The sequence below is a fragment of the Suricata suricatta genome, chromosome 6, assembly GCF_006229205.1.
Source record: "Suricata suricatta isolate VVHF042 chromosome 6, meerkat_22Aug2017_6uvM2_HiC, whole genome shotgun sequence".
Lineage (NCBI taxonomy): Eukaryota > Metazoa > Chordata > Mammalia > Carnivora > Herpestidae > Suricata > Suricata suricatta.
The window spans coordinates 56,558,882-56,579,960 of record NC_043705.1 but is presented as its reverse complement, the minus strand read 5'-3'; the positions used below and the strand labels follow the sequence as shown (position 1 = coordinate 56,579,960).

Sequence of the window (21,079 nt, the reverse complement as noted above, 5' to 3'; positions counted from 1 at the left end):
AGGCTCTCCTGTAATTAGATTTCTCACAAAAATCTAAATGAGCCAAAGGATTCCAGCAGAAAGATCCCGGATTTTTGTTTTCTCTGTAGTTTCCCTCCAAAGCCTGAATGATAGAATTTCTATTTCAGAGCCCAGGAGTCTAGTAACATCCATTCCTTTGGATTCTCTAAGCTTTCCTTAACCACTGCAAGTCTGCATATGTAGACAATTACTTGAGGTCCCTATAGCACCGCTTGCCTGGAATGGTGATCTAACATTACACTTTCAGATCCAGTTTAAAAATGATTACATCAGCAATGTTTTTGCAACTTTTGTAAAATTGCTCTTAAAGACAATCACTATTATCTTGCTCAATAGCCCTTATATAAAGATCTACATGAAAAATTCATCTTAGAGCTGAATGTCAAGAAATATAATTGTCTCTTACTGAAATGTTATGCTTCCTTTTTATAAAAAGATGAGTTATGTAATAGCTTTCTTTCCCCCTCTTGCTGTCTCCCCCTCTCTCCTGTTTTCACCTTAGCAAGTTCAGATTTAAATTTTATGTTCCATTGAGCTACTGTTCTTAACCTGTACTTTCTGATACAATCTCCTCACCCCTGTATGATCTGGCTCTTGTTCTTGTAGGATTGTCTCTAGTGGTTCTATTATGTCTAGGTCTTTTATAGTGAACAACTTAAATCCTTTTGGAAATTGACAGAACATAAGGTAGAAGTGAAAGAACAGTCTGGGTTTTCATTGATTGAGGTTTTACTATACAACTAGGAGGTGTATAGGATTGTAAATGATCAAAGTTAATTAGATTCATTTGGGAAACAAGATTTATTTTAGGAAAAGCTAAATGCCAGGAATACTGGGTAAGGGGGTGGGAATCATCCCATAACTCCCTCTCCCAAATGCTCTGTGCTGAGGGATATTACCTGGGTCAGGAAAACAATACCCTATAAAGATTGGCTGTTAGCTCTTAAATACTCAATAAATTCTGGCCCATTCATGTCAATGATCCCCCTATCACCCTGTGAAAAAAGCATGGGACAGGAATAACTGCCTTCTCTGCCCACAAGTCTTGAAGGTCAAATCACTTGCTGTTGACCACTGGTCATCACCTATCCAGCTGAAAATTTAGTACAATGTTTTTTAAAAAGAAAGAAATGCTAGGATTCTTCATCTCCTGCTCAGGTACTAAGTTCATTAGAAAATTCACCCTTATTTGTCCTTATTTTACAGAAAGAGCAGCAGCTGTCCCCAGCTGGAAAATCCAACTATGACAGACATTTCTGTTCCCAGCCCACCATGTGTGGCCCTGAACACTGGAAGCAGGAGGAATTCAAGTTTACAGGCCCAGCACCCAGAGCCCAGCTCACCCTGGGGATGCTTCTGGAGAGGGGAGCCAGGGAGGGTCTGCCCACCTTACAGCCTCAGCCAGGGCAGCAGGGGAGGGAACAGGAAGTTCACTACCAACTACTTTTGTGGCGTATTGAGTCTCACAGATTTGTCATTCAGTACACAGCTTCTCTCTGCACAGCCCACACAGCTAATCCCTGTACTATATTTCTCTCAGTTTTCCCTCCTCCACCCACAGTTCTGCTGACTTCTCTCCACACAGGAGAGACAGAACAGCTGAGGAAACAGCCGAGCGGTGGAAAATTTTTGAAAGTGTTTTGAGCCCACCCAACCTGAGGAGAGCATTCAAAGAAAAACAGGAAAGGGTGAGTAGGAGCTCCCTCAGCCTCCACACACAAGCCGGGGATTGTCACTCCCGCCCACCCCCCAATCCCAACAGGGGCCGACTGCTGGGATCCAGCCATGGTGCCCACACACGAAAATATGCAAATGTGTTTTCTGTGAGGATTATGGAATGGAGGCAATTGCTTGGTTATTTCAGATACCACGTCATGGAACTTGGGGACTCAGTAGGTTCACTCCATTCAAACACTCACCATAAGAGTTCACCCAGCACCTTTGATCTTAAATTGGAAAAATTAGAGGCCATGATACTGGGAGAATGAATGCAGGTCTGAAGATGCATGTCTTTCTGTTCTGGCAACAAAAATCAGACTCCCCAGTCTAAAGGGTAATTAATATCCTCCCTGTGTGCATGTATGTTCATGTTACTCATCCTTTTCTCCATTCTTTTCATTTCCTTTCAACTTCTCTTCCTACTCCAGACCAGACCTTTAAGGCCAATTATCTTTTCAGGAATTGGGGATGAGAAAGAGATGTGAAGTCATTTAGTCCTCAGGTCACGTTAGTCCTCCCTCTCTACTTTACCAGAGACTCCAGCCATCGAGATGACTTGAGGGCGGCAAGGCCCAAAGGAGGTTGTTTACACCCCTCATTCATTCACTCATTCATTCATTTAACAGACCTTTATTGACTAACTACACAGATAAGTTCCCCAACCTCACCCAAACACAGCACATCAAAAAGAAGTGGTCTTTGATCCTACTTGCTCCCCAGCAGTGACCTGTGTATCAATTTTTCCATCTGGTTTAGCATAAGGCTTTCAGATAGAACCCAGAACCAATGAAAGGTGACCAATGGCTAAACAAGATTATAAGTGCCATTCTCTATGAGTGAGCCATTAAATAGTTTCCAGCCCATGGACTAGGCTGGTCCTATCTCCTAGTTAAGTACCCAAGCACTAAAATTAATTCATTCATCATTCTGCCCTACTTTTAGGCACAGGTTATTTTGTTCCCATTTTGAATAAAAGATTATCCTCAAATCCGGCCTAACTTTTCTTGTTGGTGTCAGTATTAGGTGTTCAGTGCTAATTGGTATTAACCCATTCAAGTAACACATATTTATTGAGTAGCTACAATATTCCAGATAGTGTCCCAGACACTGAGGCTGCAAACTGACATAATGATCCCTTCACGGAGCCAACCGGTGAGTGGGATCAGATAACTCTTGGCTTGCCTTCTTTCCAGGACACAGAATAACTCTAATTATGTACTGCTGTGCAGAAAACCAAAGTGAAGAATGTGGTTCTAATAGAAAGGAAGAGTAGGGGTTGTTTGCATTTTGACTAGAGGTGATAAAGGTTTAAGTTTGTTTATCAATTCTCCTACCTGACTGTGTACAGTTGTAATCTTAGACATGGAACAATACAGATTATAGTTAAATAGTTAATGTTTACATGTTTAATGTTTCAAGGTAATTGTAAGCACCAGATAGCCAAAAGACTAAGGCACATGGCCACTTTTCCTTCCCTCTCAACACTTAAATTGGAGAACCAAAAGAAATACAAATGAGTTTTGCAGCTCTGGGCCTCTGAGATTAAAAATGAGTTACTTCAGTCTCTTGATGCCAACCTGGGGTTTAAGACACTGAGGCTTCTTTTATTGATGAGGGATGTCCCTAATGTGGTACATCAGTGATAGACTTAGCAAATGAACAAGGTAGTGATTTGTGGCCAACAAATTTGTGCTTGCTTCAAGAAGTTACTTTTTTGTCAGACTCAGCAGGGATCCAGAGGCTGGAGAGCCACCCCTGGGTTGTGGATTGGACATACCATTCCACCTCCTGGCACTGAGGACTCTTTTAGCACCTAATTGGAAAACAGCTCCATCTCCAAAACAGCTCCAAGCTATCAACAAGGCTCTGAATGTGGAATTTCCCTTCACTTTAAAATTGCTGGACTATATCCATTCAATAACAAAGGATCTGCTTATCCAGCCTCTCAGATGCTCTCTTTTAACAAGAAAAATTAAAATGAACCCACTGGCAAAGTCTCAAACAGAATAAACTAATGATAAGCCTTATGTTTTAATTAGCTCAACTTTTTTTCTTAATAAAATTTGTGGGTGGCCATTATCTTCTTACAAATGGAACTGTCACTGGCTTCTTTGGCTTTGATAGAAGGATTTGTTTGGAATGTAGTATTCATTGTTGATACTAAATGAACATTTTGATCTTTTGTATGTTTTGTTTTGTTTTGCTTTGTTTTGTTTTGTTTTGTGGCCCCAAGGGTGATCAGGGAAAGGAAAAACATAGGTCAAAGGAGTTTTGAATAATGATACTGCATTCTCTCTTATATCTATAATTTTTATATAACAAAAGAAACTCTGGATACATAATAACTCACTGTTGTTAGGCAGTTGAGGTATGCTAACTCAGTCTATATAATAATACAAATTTTAGAACTAGTGGAGAGAATAAGACAGATTTGAGTTTGAATCCTGACTCCAAATTCTCACTCCATCATTTAATACCTTGGCCAAATTATTTAACTTTTTTGAATCTTATTTAACGGTGTTCATCACCTCATCTCCCTCCTAGGATTTTTGAGAGGGTTAAATGAAATTTAGCATAGTTCCTGGCATGTTGAGACCATCAATGGGTGCCATTTCCCCATCTATCCCCTCTTTCCCTTCTCCCTGGAGCCACATTTATGAGATGACATCATAGTTCTCTTAGGGCAACCGCTACTAGGTCTCAGGGTTTCCAGATTCCTGCTGATTTAAGAATCCAACTGTGCTGCTATTATTTATGCAAATGCCAGCTGGGGACTGATGCGGATGCCATAACAAAGATGAGTCATTTCAGAGCACTCCTTGACAGTCTGATTTTGCCTCAGAAAGAACTGGGTTTTCCTCACTGATGGTGGAGAACAGTGGGAGAGCTTGCCGGGGACTTGGACCCTGCTGATACAGGGCTCTCATGACACCACGGGCTCTTTGTGGAGAAGGTCCGGGACTCCCCTAAGTGATAGTAAACAGGGATTAGCAACTTAGGCTTTGAAATCTGATAAAATGAGGTTTGAATTCTAATAGTTACTCACTATCTGAGTACCTTCTCAAAGAGTCTGTTTTCTCTCAGTTCTTACGGGAATTAAATAAGGTAAGGACAATGACTGGCACATAGTAAATGCTCAATAAGTCAGTTATAATCTCTCTGTCTCTGTCTCTTTCTCTCCCTCCTTCCCCCCCCCTCTCTCTTTCCTTCTCCCACTCCATTGTGGTCAGAGTTCATCTCTCCTCTATTTGCTGATTATTGAAGACTGCCCTCCACCATTTGGCACATTAACAGAGATGTTGTTTTTTGTACATTTACTATGTTCTCACTTCTGCTGAAATGCCTACATCCCACCCACACATCCCCCACTCAACGTGAACTCATCCTTTGATCATGATTTTGTGAAACCTGTCTTCATATACTTGAAAGAAACTATAATTATTGCTCAGTCGTTGAAACCTCACATAACTAAATAAATAGTTGTTGATTGATCATGTAGATAACCAAGAGCTTAAATAATATACTTTATTAAAAAGCAGTCTAATTTCATACCATTATTTCAAAGTTTTATATCCTACCAAAATAGTTTATTTCAGTAAACTTTGTTTTAAAAACAAAGTAGGGGCCCCTCTGTGGCTCAGTTGAGCATCTGACTTTAACTTATGTCATGATCTCAGTTTGTGGGTTCAAGTCCCACATCAGGCTCACTGCTGACAGTGCGGAGCCTACTTCTGATCCTCCCTCCTCCTTTCTTTCTGCCCCTCCCCAATTCGTGCCCCCCTCCAAATAAACAAACATGTTTAAAAATAAAAAATAAATAAAAACAATTGAAAAATGTCTCTATTGAAATAGGAGCATTAAGCTTTGGATTCTGTGTCTCCTTCTCTCTCTGCCCCTCCCCTGCTCATGCTCTGTCTCTCAAAAATAAATAAATATTTTAAAAATGTTTTAAATATGAGCATTAACAATAATGATCTGAATATACATCATGGAATGTGAAGTTGCTCTATTGCCATGGATTGGAGGCTAAGAAATCACCACCTCAGTAAGTAAATTAACATTTACCAAATGCCCCCAGGATGCACAGTCTTTTACTGACAAATTTAAAGCTTTATAAGTTTCGTGAGAGAGCTTCCCATTTTTTTTCCTGGAAAAATCTCTTTAGATCCTTCCTGCTCCTGGAGAGGCAGGTATATCTCTGTAATTTTATATATACACATATATATAAAATTATCTCCTTTATATTACCAACACATTATGGAGACACAGATTTATATTACATACAAGCTCACTATTAGTTTCCTGAGTTAGGTGTATCTATTCTGATATAAATATTAAAAAGTACATGAAATATGCATAAATCCTGTCTAACGACTCAAGTTAAATATACCTCAAAGAATGTTCTATCTTATTAAAATTTGCATACATTTTTCTTACAAGGGAGTTATTATTCTACATTGTAGCATGTGTTTTATTACAAACTTGGAGTTCATTGACGAATATACTGATGAAATTGCAAATCAAGTCAATAGTATAATGAGCTCAGCAAGATGTTAGGAAGTTCTTCCCCCTCTGTGTGCAGAAGCTCAGTGAGGTTTGGACCTTGAGCTGAATTCCAGGCACCCTGAGCCTCCCCATGGAGAAGATCCTTACCTAAGGCCCTCACCCTCAGGAGAGTGCTGTCTGCAGTACTCCAGAGTATAGGTCTCCGTGGCCTCCAGGTTGGCAGGCCTCCATCGGATGGTGGCCGTGTTCCAACACACAGTACAGTCCTCAGTGCGGATAACAGGGGTGGAGGGTGCTGTAAGAGAGAACCAAAGCAATCATGGAACACTCAACATCAGCTCTGCTTCCCTGGTATCCTGGGAAAAGTCCTTGGGCATGGTTTCTTTCTGATTAAAAAATACATTCTTGGTTGAGAGCCCAAAAGATATAAAAATGTATATAGTGAAAAGTCTCCCTTCCACCTCTGCCTTCCAAACTGTACAATTTTCACCCATACCCAGAGAGCCTCTAATATTAGCTTCCTATAAATACTACCAGTTTTTTATACATCTCTAAGCAAATAACAATAAAGAGTCTTATCTATCTTCCTTCATACAAAAGTTAGCCATGATCTTGCCTTCAGTCGGTACTCAATAAATATTTATTTTAGAAGGCAAGAAGAAACGATGAAATGGTGGGAGTGAGTCATTTCTTCCTCTGAAGTAGTTACAATGATCTTAAAGGTGATGCAAACTTGACTTATGCCACCCCTACGGCAGCCCTCCATGAAAAGATTTCATCATGGTGATGTATTCCCAGTTGAATATCATTGCTGAAAAACCTTTGGAGCTCCTAGTACCTATACGATGAAGCCCAATCTTCTTACCTCAGCAAACATGGCCCCCATACACTAGCCTTTCTCACCTCACGTCTTTCCTCTCCTTGCTTTTAAGTCAAAGAAGTAATAACAAACTTCTTGTAGTGCCCTGCACTCTCCATACTATTTCTTACCTCGACGCCTCTGCTCATATGTTTTCCTCAAATGGAATACACCCCTTTAACTGATCCTTCAAAGGATTCCATTCAGGCATCAATTCTAAGAACTTATTCCTGATCCTGCCCCGCCCCAGTCTCTCTTGGGTATTCCTCTGGAGTGCTTTCATAATAACTTTTATATAACTAGATCCTGACCCTTACCACAACTTTTTTTATGATCTTCTGTTTTGTTTTGTTTTGTTTTTTTATCTCTCCCATTTGACTATAAGCTTCTTGAGAATAGGAACCCAGTTTTATTCATCATTGTATAATCAGCACTGCACAGCACCCAGCATACAATAGGTGCTTAGTAAATGCTTATTAGTTGATCTTAATAATCTGCGAAGAATTGAGTATTGTCTCCCAACACCCCCTTAACATCTCTTTACCTGTTCTAAAAATTGCCCTTTCGCTAGGCAGGCTACATCCAGTGAAGTTCACAGCCATTACCCACACTTGATAGCAACGGTCAGGTTCCAGATCTTCAAAAATGCAGTAGCTTTCTTTCACTGTCAATCTGTATTCTTCTACCAACTCTAGCATAAAACACAATTAAAAACTTTAGGATGTCTTCTAAAGTTAATTGAAATTATAGCTATTGGAAGAACTGATCTACTATTTTCAGTGGAAAATTCAAACTGAATAACTCATGGATGTCATTTGGATGTCATAGCTAGTACTTTTGAATATCTAAGAAAACAGCATGCTAGAATGATGCAGTATTACATGTGAATATTTACCAGAAAATCATAGCATATTAGTAAGATGAGCTTCATCTGCTACAATTAAAGTAATGCATTTCAATAGCAAATACTAAAATTGTATAGTTTATGTTGGCTTAAATCTCAGTAATACATTCTCAAAAAATTCTTAAGAAGCAATGCCAATATTTCAGGAGAGTATGTAATAAAATAATGACAACCCCATGTTTTCTAAATTTATGATGTTATAAAGCATCTTCCCAAATTAGTAAACAACTTTAGTACTCAGTATGATTTTCAAAGTTTCAAAGTCTGGTTCCTTCTCATGAATTCCAGAATCCTTCCAACTAGACAATTCCACAATCTATAGAAATACTTAAAAAACTTTGATTGGTCATAAACTATTCTAGAAAGTAACCTGGTCAATTAAGACATTTCCTAAAATTTCTTAAGTCATTTTACTCTCAATATTTTGGTAGTATTATTACTCAATACCATTACAAACATACCTGTCCTTTTGGGCCAATTTGATTATTCTCACTGAAATTTTTTTCTCCTTTAAATAGAATTATTTTCCTTTTTAAATTAGCCCATGATCCTTTTAGTTATCCTCCATTATTACTCTTAAAAATCACATGCTCAAAACTCCACCAGTTAAGAAGCCCAGATCATTCACTTTTAAAGGAAATTTAGGAGCTTTTCAACTCCATTTCTTTAATTGCATTTTTCTGTCCCATTGAGCTCTTCTTTCTGGATGCAAAGTTTGGTTTAAAGAATTTTGGAAGGACTCATACATTGAAAAGCATTTCCCCCACATCCTAGAAACTATGGCGACGGTTTTCAGTGGAATCATCCTCTGCAGCTAAGCTCTGTTGCCCCAGTACTTCTTTTAACAAGGCACATATGTTGCTAGGGACCCTATATGGAGCATGGAATCACAGTGTAGATCACCAGATTAGCTAACTTCAAGACCAGCAGACTTCAAGGTGGTGAATGAATGAGACACAGGACAGGTGTACAGGACTGGGGCAGGCTGGGAGGTGAATCACCAAAAAAAAAAAAAAAAAAAAGCACTTCAGGCAATCAATATATCGTTGTTAAGATGTGTCTTGGAGAGCCATGAAGGTCCATGACATATGCAGCTAGATATAGAAGAAGAGGAAGTGTGGTGTAACAAGACAAACTCAGAGACAAGCAGACAAAAACATAAGCTTTGGAGTCTCAAAGGTTTGTGCTTGAATCCTACCCCTGTCATATATAAGTTGTGTGCCCTTGGGGAAATTACTTAACCTCCCATCAGTTTTCTTATTTGCAAATGGGAGTAACTGCACTTACCTTGTGTATATGGTCATATGTCACCAGCAAAATAAAGAGTCCTTAACTGATAAACTTAGACAACTTCACATTATGTCTATGGTTGCCTTTGTAAATTTCTAAAACTTTTTTCTGATTTAAATTAGTATCACATGACATCTCAAAAGACTTAAATCTTGGTAACAGCGAAACATAATAAAATTCATTCCTCATTACAACTTTGGGTCCTGAAGTTTGAAATAGCATGCCTGTCCTGTTGTGTGCTCCTCTATTTTCCAAAAAATGTGGGTCTGTCTTCAATAAGCAATATAGAATGCCAGCATGCCCAGCTCTGTTTTATTGGGAAGTACAACCTCAAAGTGTCTGGCTTCCAGATCTTATTAGAAGTCCTACTGAATAGGGGCACCTGGGTGGCTCAGTCAGTTGAGCATCCCACTTTGGCTCAGGTCATGATCTCACAGTTCCTGGGTTTGAGCCCCACATGGGGCTCTGTGCTGACAGCTCAGGGCTTGGAGCCTGTGTCTCCCTCTCTCTCTGCCCCTCCCCTGTTCACTCTCTGTCTCTTAAAACATACACATGCACAAAATAAAATAAAATAAAAAGGCCTACTAACAGAGATATTTACAGAGGCTCAACTAAAGATGTGTCATACATTTGCCCTTTCACTTCTACCTGCATTAATTGGGTACAGGCAGAAACCACACTTTTCAAAGCCCATGCCTTAAGAATTGTGAACTCTGAATTAACCTTTATGGTTTTTTGCAGCTTTTATCAAGGTGGATCTGAGAAATTGCCAACCATGACATTCCAATACTACATTTGCCTTACAGTGATTATGGAGGACACTGTCCTGTATACAGCTCATTTCTCTCCTGTAAAACAGTATGTGTTATATTTCCTTTTAGACTCAAGTACTGAAAGGGACTTATTCTCCCAGAAATGCTGGTATGTTACTTCCAGTCCAAAAATGAGAATCTCTTAGTTGCTCCTGTTATCCCAAGAACTCAAAGCCAAATTTGAATCTTGATTACAATATTCATGTTGTCCATTATGATATCTATGCATTTGCTCTTTCTTGATTCTGACTTCCAATTTTTGCTTATATGTTTTATGTTTGCCTATATGGTTGTTGGTTTGTTGTTGTTTCTATATGTGGCTGTAAATGCTTTGTAGAATGAGTCGTAATATGGCTATCTTTAAGTACTTCCCATTAAGATGCAGAAACGAACACATGCGTCTATGTCTGTTCACGATCCTACCGTTCACTTCTTGGTCATCCTGTGGCTCCTCCATGCAGTAAACCTGGAAGGAGTCAACGACGTCTTCCTTGTTCATGCTCCAGTAAACTGCAATTGTTGTACTAGAGGCAGAATTTGGTTCCTGAGGTTCTAATCTAGGAGGTTGTGGAACTGGAACAGAAGCAAGATTTTTTTATCACTAATGCTGTTTTTATTGATTGATTCTTATCCTTTTACAAAAGTCATTTATGCTTGTTGAAAAGAATTCAAACCATACAGGAATATGTGAAGTAAAAGTGGAAAGGCTCCCTCATTCTCAACACCCCCCACCCCAAGGACTGTCACTGGAGGCAACCACTGTGACGTTTGAGGATGTATCCCTCCAAAATGTTTTGTATGCATTTGTCTATGTGCTTATATCCACATAGAAATAAAAATAGACCCCAAAATGTGATCACTTGAAAATACTCCTCTGTGGTTCTATATTCAGAGTAATAAATGTATACAGGTGACAGAATGCATCAAATGATAAGGTTTTCCTTCAAAACAAAAACTTAGTTGCTTTGCTACCTAACCACTGTTGTATCCGCTACAGACAGAATCTATATTCACAATAGATATAAATAAAACCTTTTTAGATTCAGTTGCTACATGATCAAAACAGAAAAAAGACTTGTATGAATAAAATATCAAAATACACTTTCTGAAATTACATCCTATTCTCTCTTTCCAGTGTGATTATACCTACACATTTTAAAAAAATTAAACAAAATATTAAAATTACATAGTAGAAAAGGTACCCTATTAATGGATTCAAGGATAAGGTTTAGATATCTGACTCTGTTATTCTGAATCTTAAATTCAGACAATATTCTCAAGTGTTTTCACAGAGATTTAAAAAGTTTACATCATGCATATTGGACACTAACGGCATATACAACACCATAAATCAAGCTCCACTGCAATTCTCTCCCAAAATTTTGAGATACAAAAGCATTGAACATATTTTACAAATTAGAGGAAAAGGTTATTCCTATAGTTGAAAAAATGTGAGGCTTTTAAATTTGTTTTTGTGGTTATTTTTTCCAGTCAACATTTCCTGAGAGATAAGCTTACTGAAATACTATGAGCCAAATTTTATGAGATTACTTTATTAAAAGTCAACACTGAAGGAAAAGAAAACAAAGGTTAGTTCAACAAAAAGGTAAAAATGAGAAAAAAATGGTCTAAGGAATGGAACAAAAAGAGGCAAATTAAAGATGCAATACAGAGATAAAGAGCTGAAAAAATACAGTTTATGAAAAATGAGAAGCAGGATAAACAGGTGGGCAAGTTCATGGGCTTCCAAACAGAGCCTGAGGTTAAATACCAGATCCCTCACTACTAACCCTAGTAACCACAGCTAGTAAGCTGTTATCCGAGTCTCGGTTTCTCCATCTTTAAATAGGGAAACAACAATAATAATAATACCATTCCCTCCCAGGCTAGTTGTAACCAGCATATGTATATTAAGTGCTTAACAGATTCGCTCACACATAACCAGTGCTAAAGGCCTCATTTTCAAAAGGCAAAAAGGCGTTGGACGCAGCACTGACAATGGAGGGAAGAAGACAGGAAGCCCATGAAACTGGGATTCACTGTGAGTTAAACTGGGGATCCATCATCTGGTATATCACAGAGGGACAACAGAGGTAAGACTTGCTGAGTAGGCTGCTTGATAAACTCAGAAGCCTGCCTGGCAGAGCACATCCCCAAAGAATGATAATGGTTCAGAGACCCATACACTGTCTTTGACTTTCCTGTTTGTCTTCTCAGCAGGAAGTCAGTTGTCACATTCTAAAGAAGTCCATCCAGATAAACGTAGTTCAGTAAATTTTCATGTTGCCTAGGTTTACTGGAAAGCCAGGCAGAATTCTTCAACTACTGTCAATCACCTTTGAAAGGGTATAAAGAACTCCTTGAGGCATGAATGACGAAAATCTCCCTTTCTTTTTTTCCTATGAATTTTACATTGAGCTATATCTGCTTTTAAAAATGGCAACATGGGGGCGCCTCGGTAGCTCAGTCAGTTAAGCATCCAACTTCAGCTCAGGTCATAGTCTCATAGTTGTGAGTTTTAGCCTGGTGTCGGGCCCTCTGCTGACAGCTCAGAGCCTGGAGCCTGCTTTGCATCCTGTGTCTCCTTCTCTCTCTGCCCCTTCCCCACTCATGCTGTCTCTCTCTCTCAAAAATAAATATTTAAAAAATAATAAACAAAATAATAAAAATGGTTAACATATTTTCAAAAATCTCTCTCTCAGGTAGCATAACCAACTTAAAAAGTGATATTACTCCCCCCAAATCATCAAATTTTAAGGAAGAAGTAGCTGTAGAGAATTAAAAAGCTTGTGGGCTACAAGTGATTTTGGATCCCATGTGTTGCTTCCCCCCAAATTATTACAGTTAACATCTTTTTTTCAAAAACAGGAAATTCTTTTACTTTTCAAAGTACTCTAAAAAAGAGAATCAGAATATTTCACAAATATAATCAAATGACAATGGCTGGATTTACAATCCCTATGTGGCAGAATATCAGAGACTCAGATTTCATGTCAGCAACTCTATTTACACTTCTATAGGAATAAACTTGTACAGGAGTAATGCCAAAAAAAACATACAAGATGAGATTTTAAGGCATCTTCATTGGAGGCTAAGGAATTGGGCAGAGAAATCATTCCATGGATTCCCTCCTTCTGATGGAGTGTGCCCATAAAGAGCTGTCCCACTCAGGAAGTTAAGCGTCAGATCAACTTAGACTTCAGGACCTATGTGGCCAGATGCCGATTGCCACTCCATCTAGCTCTTCCCAGGACAGCAGCATTATTCACAATGGCCAAAAATTGGAAGCAACCCAAGCGGACATCGATGGGTAAATGGACAAGTAAAATGCAGTATAAACATATAATATAACACAACACAACACAATACAATACATTACAATATAATGTTATTCAGCCTTGAAAAGGAAGAACATTCTGGCACATGGATAAACCTTAAGGACATGATGCTAAATTAAATAAGTGAGTCACAAAGACAAATACTGTATGATTCCAGTTATTTGAGGGATATAGAGTAGTTAAATTCATAGAAACAGGGTGTGGAATGGTGGTTGCCAGAGGCCGGGGAGCTGGGGGAATGGGGAGGTGATGGTCAATAGGTACAGAGTTTCATTTTCGCCAGATGAAAAGAACTGGGGAGGTGGATAATGGTGATAGTTATACAGGATGTGAATGTACATAATACCACTGAAGTGTACACTTCAAAGTGGTTAAGATGGTAAATTTTATGTTATGTGCATTTTACCTCAGTTAAAAAAAAAAAAAAAAAAGGTCTGCAGGAGCCAAAGTCAAGGAAGCCTTGGATGTTACTAATCTCTGGTTATCCTTCCTGTTACAGCAGTGCGCTCCACCTCTCTGGTGTGGAGGAATGGTTCAAGTATGAAGACCCTGAGGCCAAAGTGCTCCCCATCACACACTCCCCCTACCCCCAAGTAGCTGTGTATCTAGGGCAATATGAGAGACACCTGTCAAATGGGAATAATAATGAAACCTAGTCGTGAGATTGGACGATAGGATATGCTTAACAGTCTCTCTGGTGCAGCATCGTGTAAGTGTGGACTAAGTGCTCAGGGGCCGTTCCATTTCTCAGTAGAAAAGTCACATCCTTTCCTTAGTATATATAATTGGTTTAGGGAATGATCAGATTAACTTTTCAGCTACCAGGTGAGGATTTTACATCTGAGAGGCATCACTGGTCACAAATGAGCAAAAACTATTTAGCAGTAAGTCAGCACCCTGGGCTCCAGTTCTATGAAGGAGACACACCATGCATACATGGCATTTTCTTCTTAGAAATCAATCTCTCTATAAACAGCTCAGAACTGCTGGGACTGCCACTTGCCCTATTTCTAGATAAATCATTAACACTTTGTGACGGTTTAACCCTGTGGCCTCTAAAATATACAAAATGTCCTCTCATTGCCTATCAGATATTCAAACGACTTACCCTTCTAAATGAACTATAGCATTTAATAAATCCCTTAAAAGCAAATGATCTACTTTGTTAATCAGAATTTCTTAGTTTCCAATCACTGCTCTAATTATTGTGTTTTTTTTTAAATTTAAATCCAAGTTAGTTAACATATAGTTTAGTAAAGGCTTCAGGTGTAGAATTTAGTGATTCATCACTTACACATAACACCCAGGGCTCATCCCCAGTGCCCTCCTCAATGCCCATCACCCATTTAGCCAATCCCCCCCACCTCCCCTCCAGCAACCCTAAGTTTGTTCTCCATATTCAAGAGTCTTTTATGGTTTGCCTCCCTCTCTGTTTTTATCTTATTTTTCCTTCCCTTCCCCTATGTTCATCTGTTGTATTTCTTAAATTCTACATATGAATGAAATCATATGATATTTGTCTTTCTTTGACTGACTTACTTCACTCAGCATAATATACCCTAGCTCCATCCACATTGTTGCAAATGGCAAGATTTCATTCTTTTTCATCACTGAGTAATATCCCACTATATATCTATATATAGATAGATATCTCTAGATATACCATATCTTCTTTATCCATTCATCAATCAATAGACAGTTGGGCTTTTTCCATAAATTGGCTATTGCCAATAGTGCTGCTATAAGCACTGGGGTGCATGTGTCCCTTAAAATCAGCATTTTTTTATCCTTTGGGCAAATATCTAGTAGTGCAATTGCTGGGTCATAAGTCAGCTTTATTTTTAATTTTTTGAGGAACCTCCATACTGTTTTCCAGAGTGGCTGCACCAGTTTGTATTCCCACCAACAGTTCGCTGTCCGATTTAAATGCCTCTTAAAGACACTACCAAAAAACCACCCTTTTGTTTTGACACATTTATAGATAAAATCTATTAGGATAAATGACCGAATTTTGCACTTTTTGATGGGTTTTTGAGTCTTTCTAAAAGACACATAAAAAGCCTTTTACTAGTTACTAAACTAAAATTCTTCCTACAGGAATGAAAATTAATTGTCAATTTTAAAACATCAGCTGTCTTTAAGGTGGTCTGGAAGGATATAGCATCTTTTAAGGAAGATAGCCCAGTACATTTTACAGTAAGTGAAGCTTGGTAACTTCACACAGCAGCTTTGAGAAATCTAAATAAGTTTCATTGTCTTGTTTGTTAAAATAGCACATTAAAAAATATTTTGAAGAGCCAGCAGGATGCTCCTGACAGTTGAGTGGGAGGCTCCTGGCCACAGAGCATGATGCTGAGCTGGTAGTCCTCTAACTAATCTGTTTCATATGGGAAAAAAGGGGTGGGGGAAACTCGGTTGAAGAGAAAAATAAGCACTCACAAGGAAAAATCTGTTCAACACATATGAAAATATTTATTTTTCCTTCTATACCTAACTGCTGGAGTGAAGCAAATAATCTCTAGAAGATAGAGAAAGAAATTCTGTTTCACTAAGAGAAAAAAAAAGATGAGACCCTTTGGTTCCATCGCTACTTCTTTCTATCTCCTTGATATTCCAAGACAGTCACAAAGGTTCAAATGGAAATGCAGATTATAACTGAAATGGTATGCTAGTCTTATATTTGATTTAGAACCTAAGTTTAAATTTTTACAACTAAGAGGTTTTTTTCCCCAGATATATTTCCTTACATACAAAAACTGTAAAGCAAATATAAACTATTGAGATTATACCAAAATGAAAAGCTTTTGCACAACAAAGGAAATAATCAATAAAACAAAAAGGCAACCTACTGAATGGGAGAAGATCTTTGCAAATAATATATCTAAGAGGTTAATATTCAAAACATATAAAGAACTTACACAATTCAACATCAAAGAAACACAAATAATTCCATTTAAAAATGGGCAGAGAACCTGAAGAGACATTTTTCCAAAGAAGACATACAGATGGCCAATAGGCACATGAAAAAATCACTCATCATCAGGGAACTACAATTCAAAACCACAATGAAGTATCACCTTACACTCGTCAGAATGGCTAGAATAAAAAAAAAACAAAAAAAACAAGTATTGGTAAGAATGTGGAAATGGTGGATATTGATGTGCACTGGTGGTGGGCTCAGCCACTGTGAAAAACAGTATGGAGGTTCCTCAAAAACTTAAAAACAGAAATACCTGGCACACAAAAAAACAGACACATAGACTAATGGAATAGAACAGAGAACCCAGAACTAGACCCACAAATGTATGGCCAATTAATCTTCGACAAAGCAGGAAAGAGTGTCCAATGGAAAAAAGACAGCCTCTTTAGCAGGTGGTGCTGGGAGAACTGGACAGCAACATACACAAGAATGAAACTAGACTACTTTCTTACACCATACACAAAAATAAACTCAAAATGGATGAAGGACCTGAATGTGAGACAGGAAACCATCAAAACCCTCGAGGAGAAAGCAGGAAACAGCCTCCTTGACCTCAACCGCAACAATTTCCTGCTCGACACATTCCCAAAGGCAAGGGAATCAGAAGCAAAAATGAACTATTGGGACCTCATCAAGATAAAAACCTTCTGCACTGCAAAGGAAACAATCAAGAAAACTAATAGGCAACTGACAGAATGGGAAAAGATAGTGGCAAATAACAAATCAGATAAAGGGCTAGTATCCAAAATCTATAAGGAACTCACCAAACTCCACACCTGAAAAACAAATAATCCAGTGAAGAAATGGGCAGAAGACCTGAACAGACACTTCTCCAAAGAGGACATCCAGATAGCCAACAAACACATGAAACGATGCTTAGTGTCACTCATCATCAGGGAAATACAAATCAAAACCACACTGAGATACCACCTCACACCCATCAGAGTGGCTAAAATGAACAAATCAGGAGACTATAGGTGCTAACGAGGATGTGGAGAAATGGGCACCTTCCTACACTGTTGGTGGGAATGTAAACTGGTTCAGCTGCTCTTGAAAATAGTGTTAATCAAAATATTAACAATAGAACTCCCCTATGACCCAGCAATAGTACTGCTAGGATTTACTGAAGGGATACAGAAGTGCTGATGCATAGGGGCACATGTACCCCAATGTTCATAGCAACACTTTCAACAATAGCCAAATCATGGAAAGAGCCTAAATGTCCATCACCTGATGAATGGATCAAGAAGATGTTGTTTATCTATACAACGGACTACTACATGGCAATGAGAAAGAAAGAAATCTGGCCATTTATAGCAAAGTGGATGGACCTCGAGGGTGTCATGCTAAGCAAAATAAATCAGGCAGAGAAGGACAGATGCCATATGTTTGCACTCATATGTGTAACAGGAGAAACTTAACAGAGGACTGTGGGGGAGGGGAAGGGGGAAAAATAGTTGGGGAGATGGAGGGAGGCAAACCACAAGAGACTCTTGAATACTGAGGACAAACTGAGGGCTGATGAGGGAGGGGGGAAAGAGAAGGGGGGTGATGGTCATGGAGGAGGGCACTTGTGGGGATGAGCACTGGGTGTTATATGGAAACCAACTTGACAATAAACTATAAAAGAAAACAATAAAAAAAATAGAGAAATACCATACAATGCAGGAATTCCACTGTTGGGTATTTACTCAAAAAAACCACAAACAGTAATATGAAACTATATATGCACCCCTATGTTTATTGCAGCATTATTTACAACAGCCACCACAGAAGCAATTTAACTGTCCATTGACAGATGAATGGATAAAGAAGATGTGATATATATATATATAATATATATATATATGGAATGTGATACACTTATAATGGAATATTACCCAGCCACAAAAAAGAGCAAATCTTCATTTGCAACAACATGGATGGACCTAGAAAGTTTTATGTTAAGTCAGTCAAACAGATAAAGACAAATACCACATGATTTCATTTATGTGTGGAACCTAAAAAACAGAACAAATGAATAAACAAACAAAAACAGAAACAGAATCATAAATATAAAGAGGAGCCGGTGGTTGCCAGAAGGGAGGGGATTTGGGGGATGAGTGAAACATGTAAAGGAGATTAAGAGGTATGGACTTCTACTTATAAAATAAATAAGTCACAGAGATGAGAAGTACAGCACAGGGAATATAGTCAGTAACACTCTAGTCGTTGCATGGTGATGGATGGTATACATTTACCAGGGTGCACATTGCTTAACATGTAGAATTTTTGAATCATTATGTTGTACACCGGAAACTAATATAACATTTTCAACTTTATTTATATTTAAAAAAAAACTTTTATAAAATAAACAAGGAAAAAACTGCCAAATTTCATCAAGGTAATTAATACATTGAAATTCCTACCAGCCACTTGTTTTAACATCTGGTCACTTCTTGCTGAGCTGTCATCATAATGTTCAAACAGTGAAAATGCAGCAGGCATTTTCTCTAAAGAAGCAGTGTTCTCCATTGCAGAAAGCAACCTACCAGAGGAGGAAAAACAATTCTACTTAAGAAATTACTGACGTACAAAATGAAAACAATTGTTTAAAATAAAGTTGGTGGTGGTGGTGGTGGTGGTTGTTTTTTGAGGCATTGTATCCAAAAGGGAGTTAAACTGTTTCAAAGTCTAGAAAATATGTCTAAAATCTATTTATCAAAAACAAAAAAATCTATTTATCTTAGGATTCTTTGGTTGTAACTGGTTAATATTAGAAATTGCATGCCTATATTCCCAAATTCAGAAAGATTCCATCAAGTTATACAGTCTCAATTTTGCATCTATAAAGGTAGTCCTAAAAATTACTGTATTCTAATGATTATTTTTCCTTATTTCCTGAAGGATATAAAGATTGACAGCCCTTCTGGAAATTCACATATTCTTTGATGCCCTTGCTGTTCTAAACCCCCACTATTATGCTTCTAGTTATTTAGTCTTTCAAAAACTGTGTTCACCTACTATGTGCTAGGCACTGTTCTGGTACTGGGGATACAGCAGTCAAGAAGGATAAAGTCTACAAATTTAAAAAGATTTTTTTTAATGTTTATTATTTTGAGAGAGAGAGCACAAGCAGGGGAGGGGCAGAGAGAGAGGGGGAGACACAGAATCCGAGGCAGGCTCCAGGCTCTGAGCTGTTGACAAAGAGCCCAACACAGGGCTAGAATTGACCAACCAACCGTGAGATCAAGATCTGAGCTGAAGTCAGGCGCTCAACCAACTGAGCCACCCAGGTGCCCCTATAAATTCTTATAAGACTAAACAAACCATAGTTTAAAACTCAACAGCTTTTATATGATCAAAGACCCTCTTAGGAGGGATGCTAACTCTTAGCATTTGTATCTAGGTACAACCCGGGCTTTAAAAAAAACAAAACAAACAGAAATAAAACAGGTTGATTCCGAGAAGAAAAGGGGAAAGAGAAACTGCAAAGGCATTCCACTTTAGCATGAGGTGCCCTAAATTTGGGTAGGCACTCTCCTCTGTACACCTCACTCACAGAGGACTAGAAGTATAATCCAATAATTAAGCCAGATTCGAGGAACTCCATTGGCTTCATTATCCTGGACTTTTTGGTGTTGAAACTTTCTTCTCCTAAATATTATAGGGCTCCTTCCTCACTAGATCTCTGTTCAAGTGTCACCTCCTCAGAGAGGCCTGCCCTGACTACACTACTCATACAGTACGACCTGTCCCTAATATCCTTTCTTTATTCTTTGAATTTTACCTCCTCAAACTTATCCCAACCTATTAGTTTCTGTCCTTCTGTTTCACCAGAATATAATCTATATGCAGGAAAGGACTTTGTTTTGCTCACCACTGTACTCTACTGTGTTACTTGGCACACAGTAAGCATTTGACAAATTTGGAATGAATAGAGAATACTTTGATTTGGGTGAGAATATCATAATCTCAGGTCTTGTAAAATGTTTTAATCAGTGTGAGAAGAAAAGATTATAAAATATAACTGAAATATTTAAAGAGTGTCACTATGCTTACTAGTGCTAGAAATAATAAACTAATAAAATACACTATCATGTGATTTTAGAAGAGATGGTTCCAGGAGTGGCTTCAAAGAGGAGGTGACATTTGGGCTGAGTCTCAAAGAATGAATAGGAGTTTCTGAGGAAGGAAAGGAAGGAGGGTGTTGCAGACAGAACAGCTTGAATAAAGGCATGGATCTATTGAAAGGTGCCACCTATCTCAGGGGACAGAAGGGCCCAGGGGCTACCTTGAGAACCAGGAAACAAAGACAGAGAACAAATGGAAAGGTGGTTTGTGGCTTGACAGTGAAAAGCCTTTCATATTTACTAAGAGTTTTCATTTTATCTCCTAAGGCAAAAAGAATCACAGAAGTGTTTTCACAAGGGAAGTTTAGAAGAAAATCCCAGCATGAGTCTGAGAAAAGATCCGAGCAAATGTGCAGACCCGAGGGGTAGTGAAGTGGGTTGTGAGAATCCCACAAGGCTCCGGGTGAGGGAAGACACCACCCGCCTAAAAGAAGAAGGCTTTGGGGAGGCAGAGGGTGGCGATGACAGGTTCTGAACTAACGAACAGTACGAACTAGCACCTACACCGAGCCCAGTCAAGGCATGTAACTGACTCCAT

At 38.5% G+C, this 21,079-nt stretch overlaps 1 protein-coding gene across 1 annotated transcript in view; it reads right to left on the bottom strand.

Annotated features, from left to right (window-relative positions):
• The window catches only part of CMYA5 (cardiomyopathy associated 5), an 87,635-nt gene that overhangs the window by 15,405 nt on the left and 51,151 nt on the right, over positions 1-21,079 (bottom strand). Inside the window, exons 7-10 of the mRNA XM_029941222.1 lie at positions 18,838-18,956; positions 10,535-10,684; positions 7,650-7,796; positions 6,394-6,541 (exon numbers count right to left, since the gene is read on the bottom strand). Of these exons, the coding sequence (XP_029797082.1) occupies positions 6,394-6,541; positions 7,650-7,796; positions 10,535-10,684; positions 18,838-18,956 (564 nt within the window). The remainder of the gene's footprint in view (positions 1-6,393; positions 6,542-7,649; positions 7,797-10,534; positions 10,685-18,837; positions 18,957-21,079) is intronic.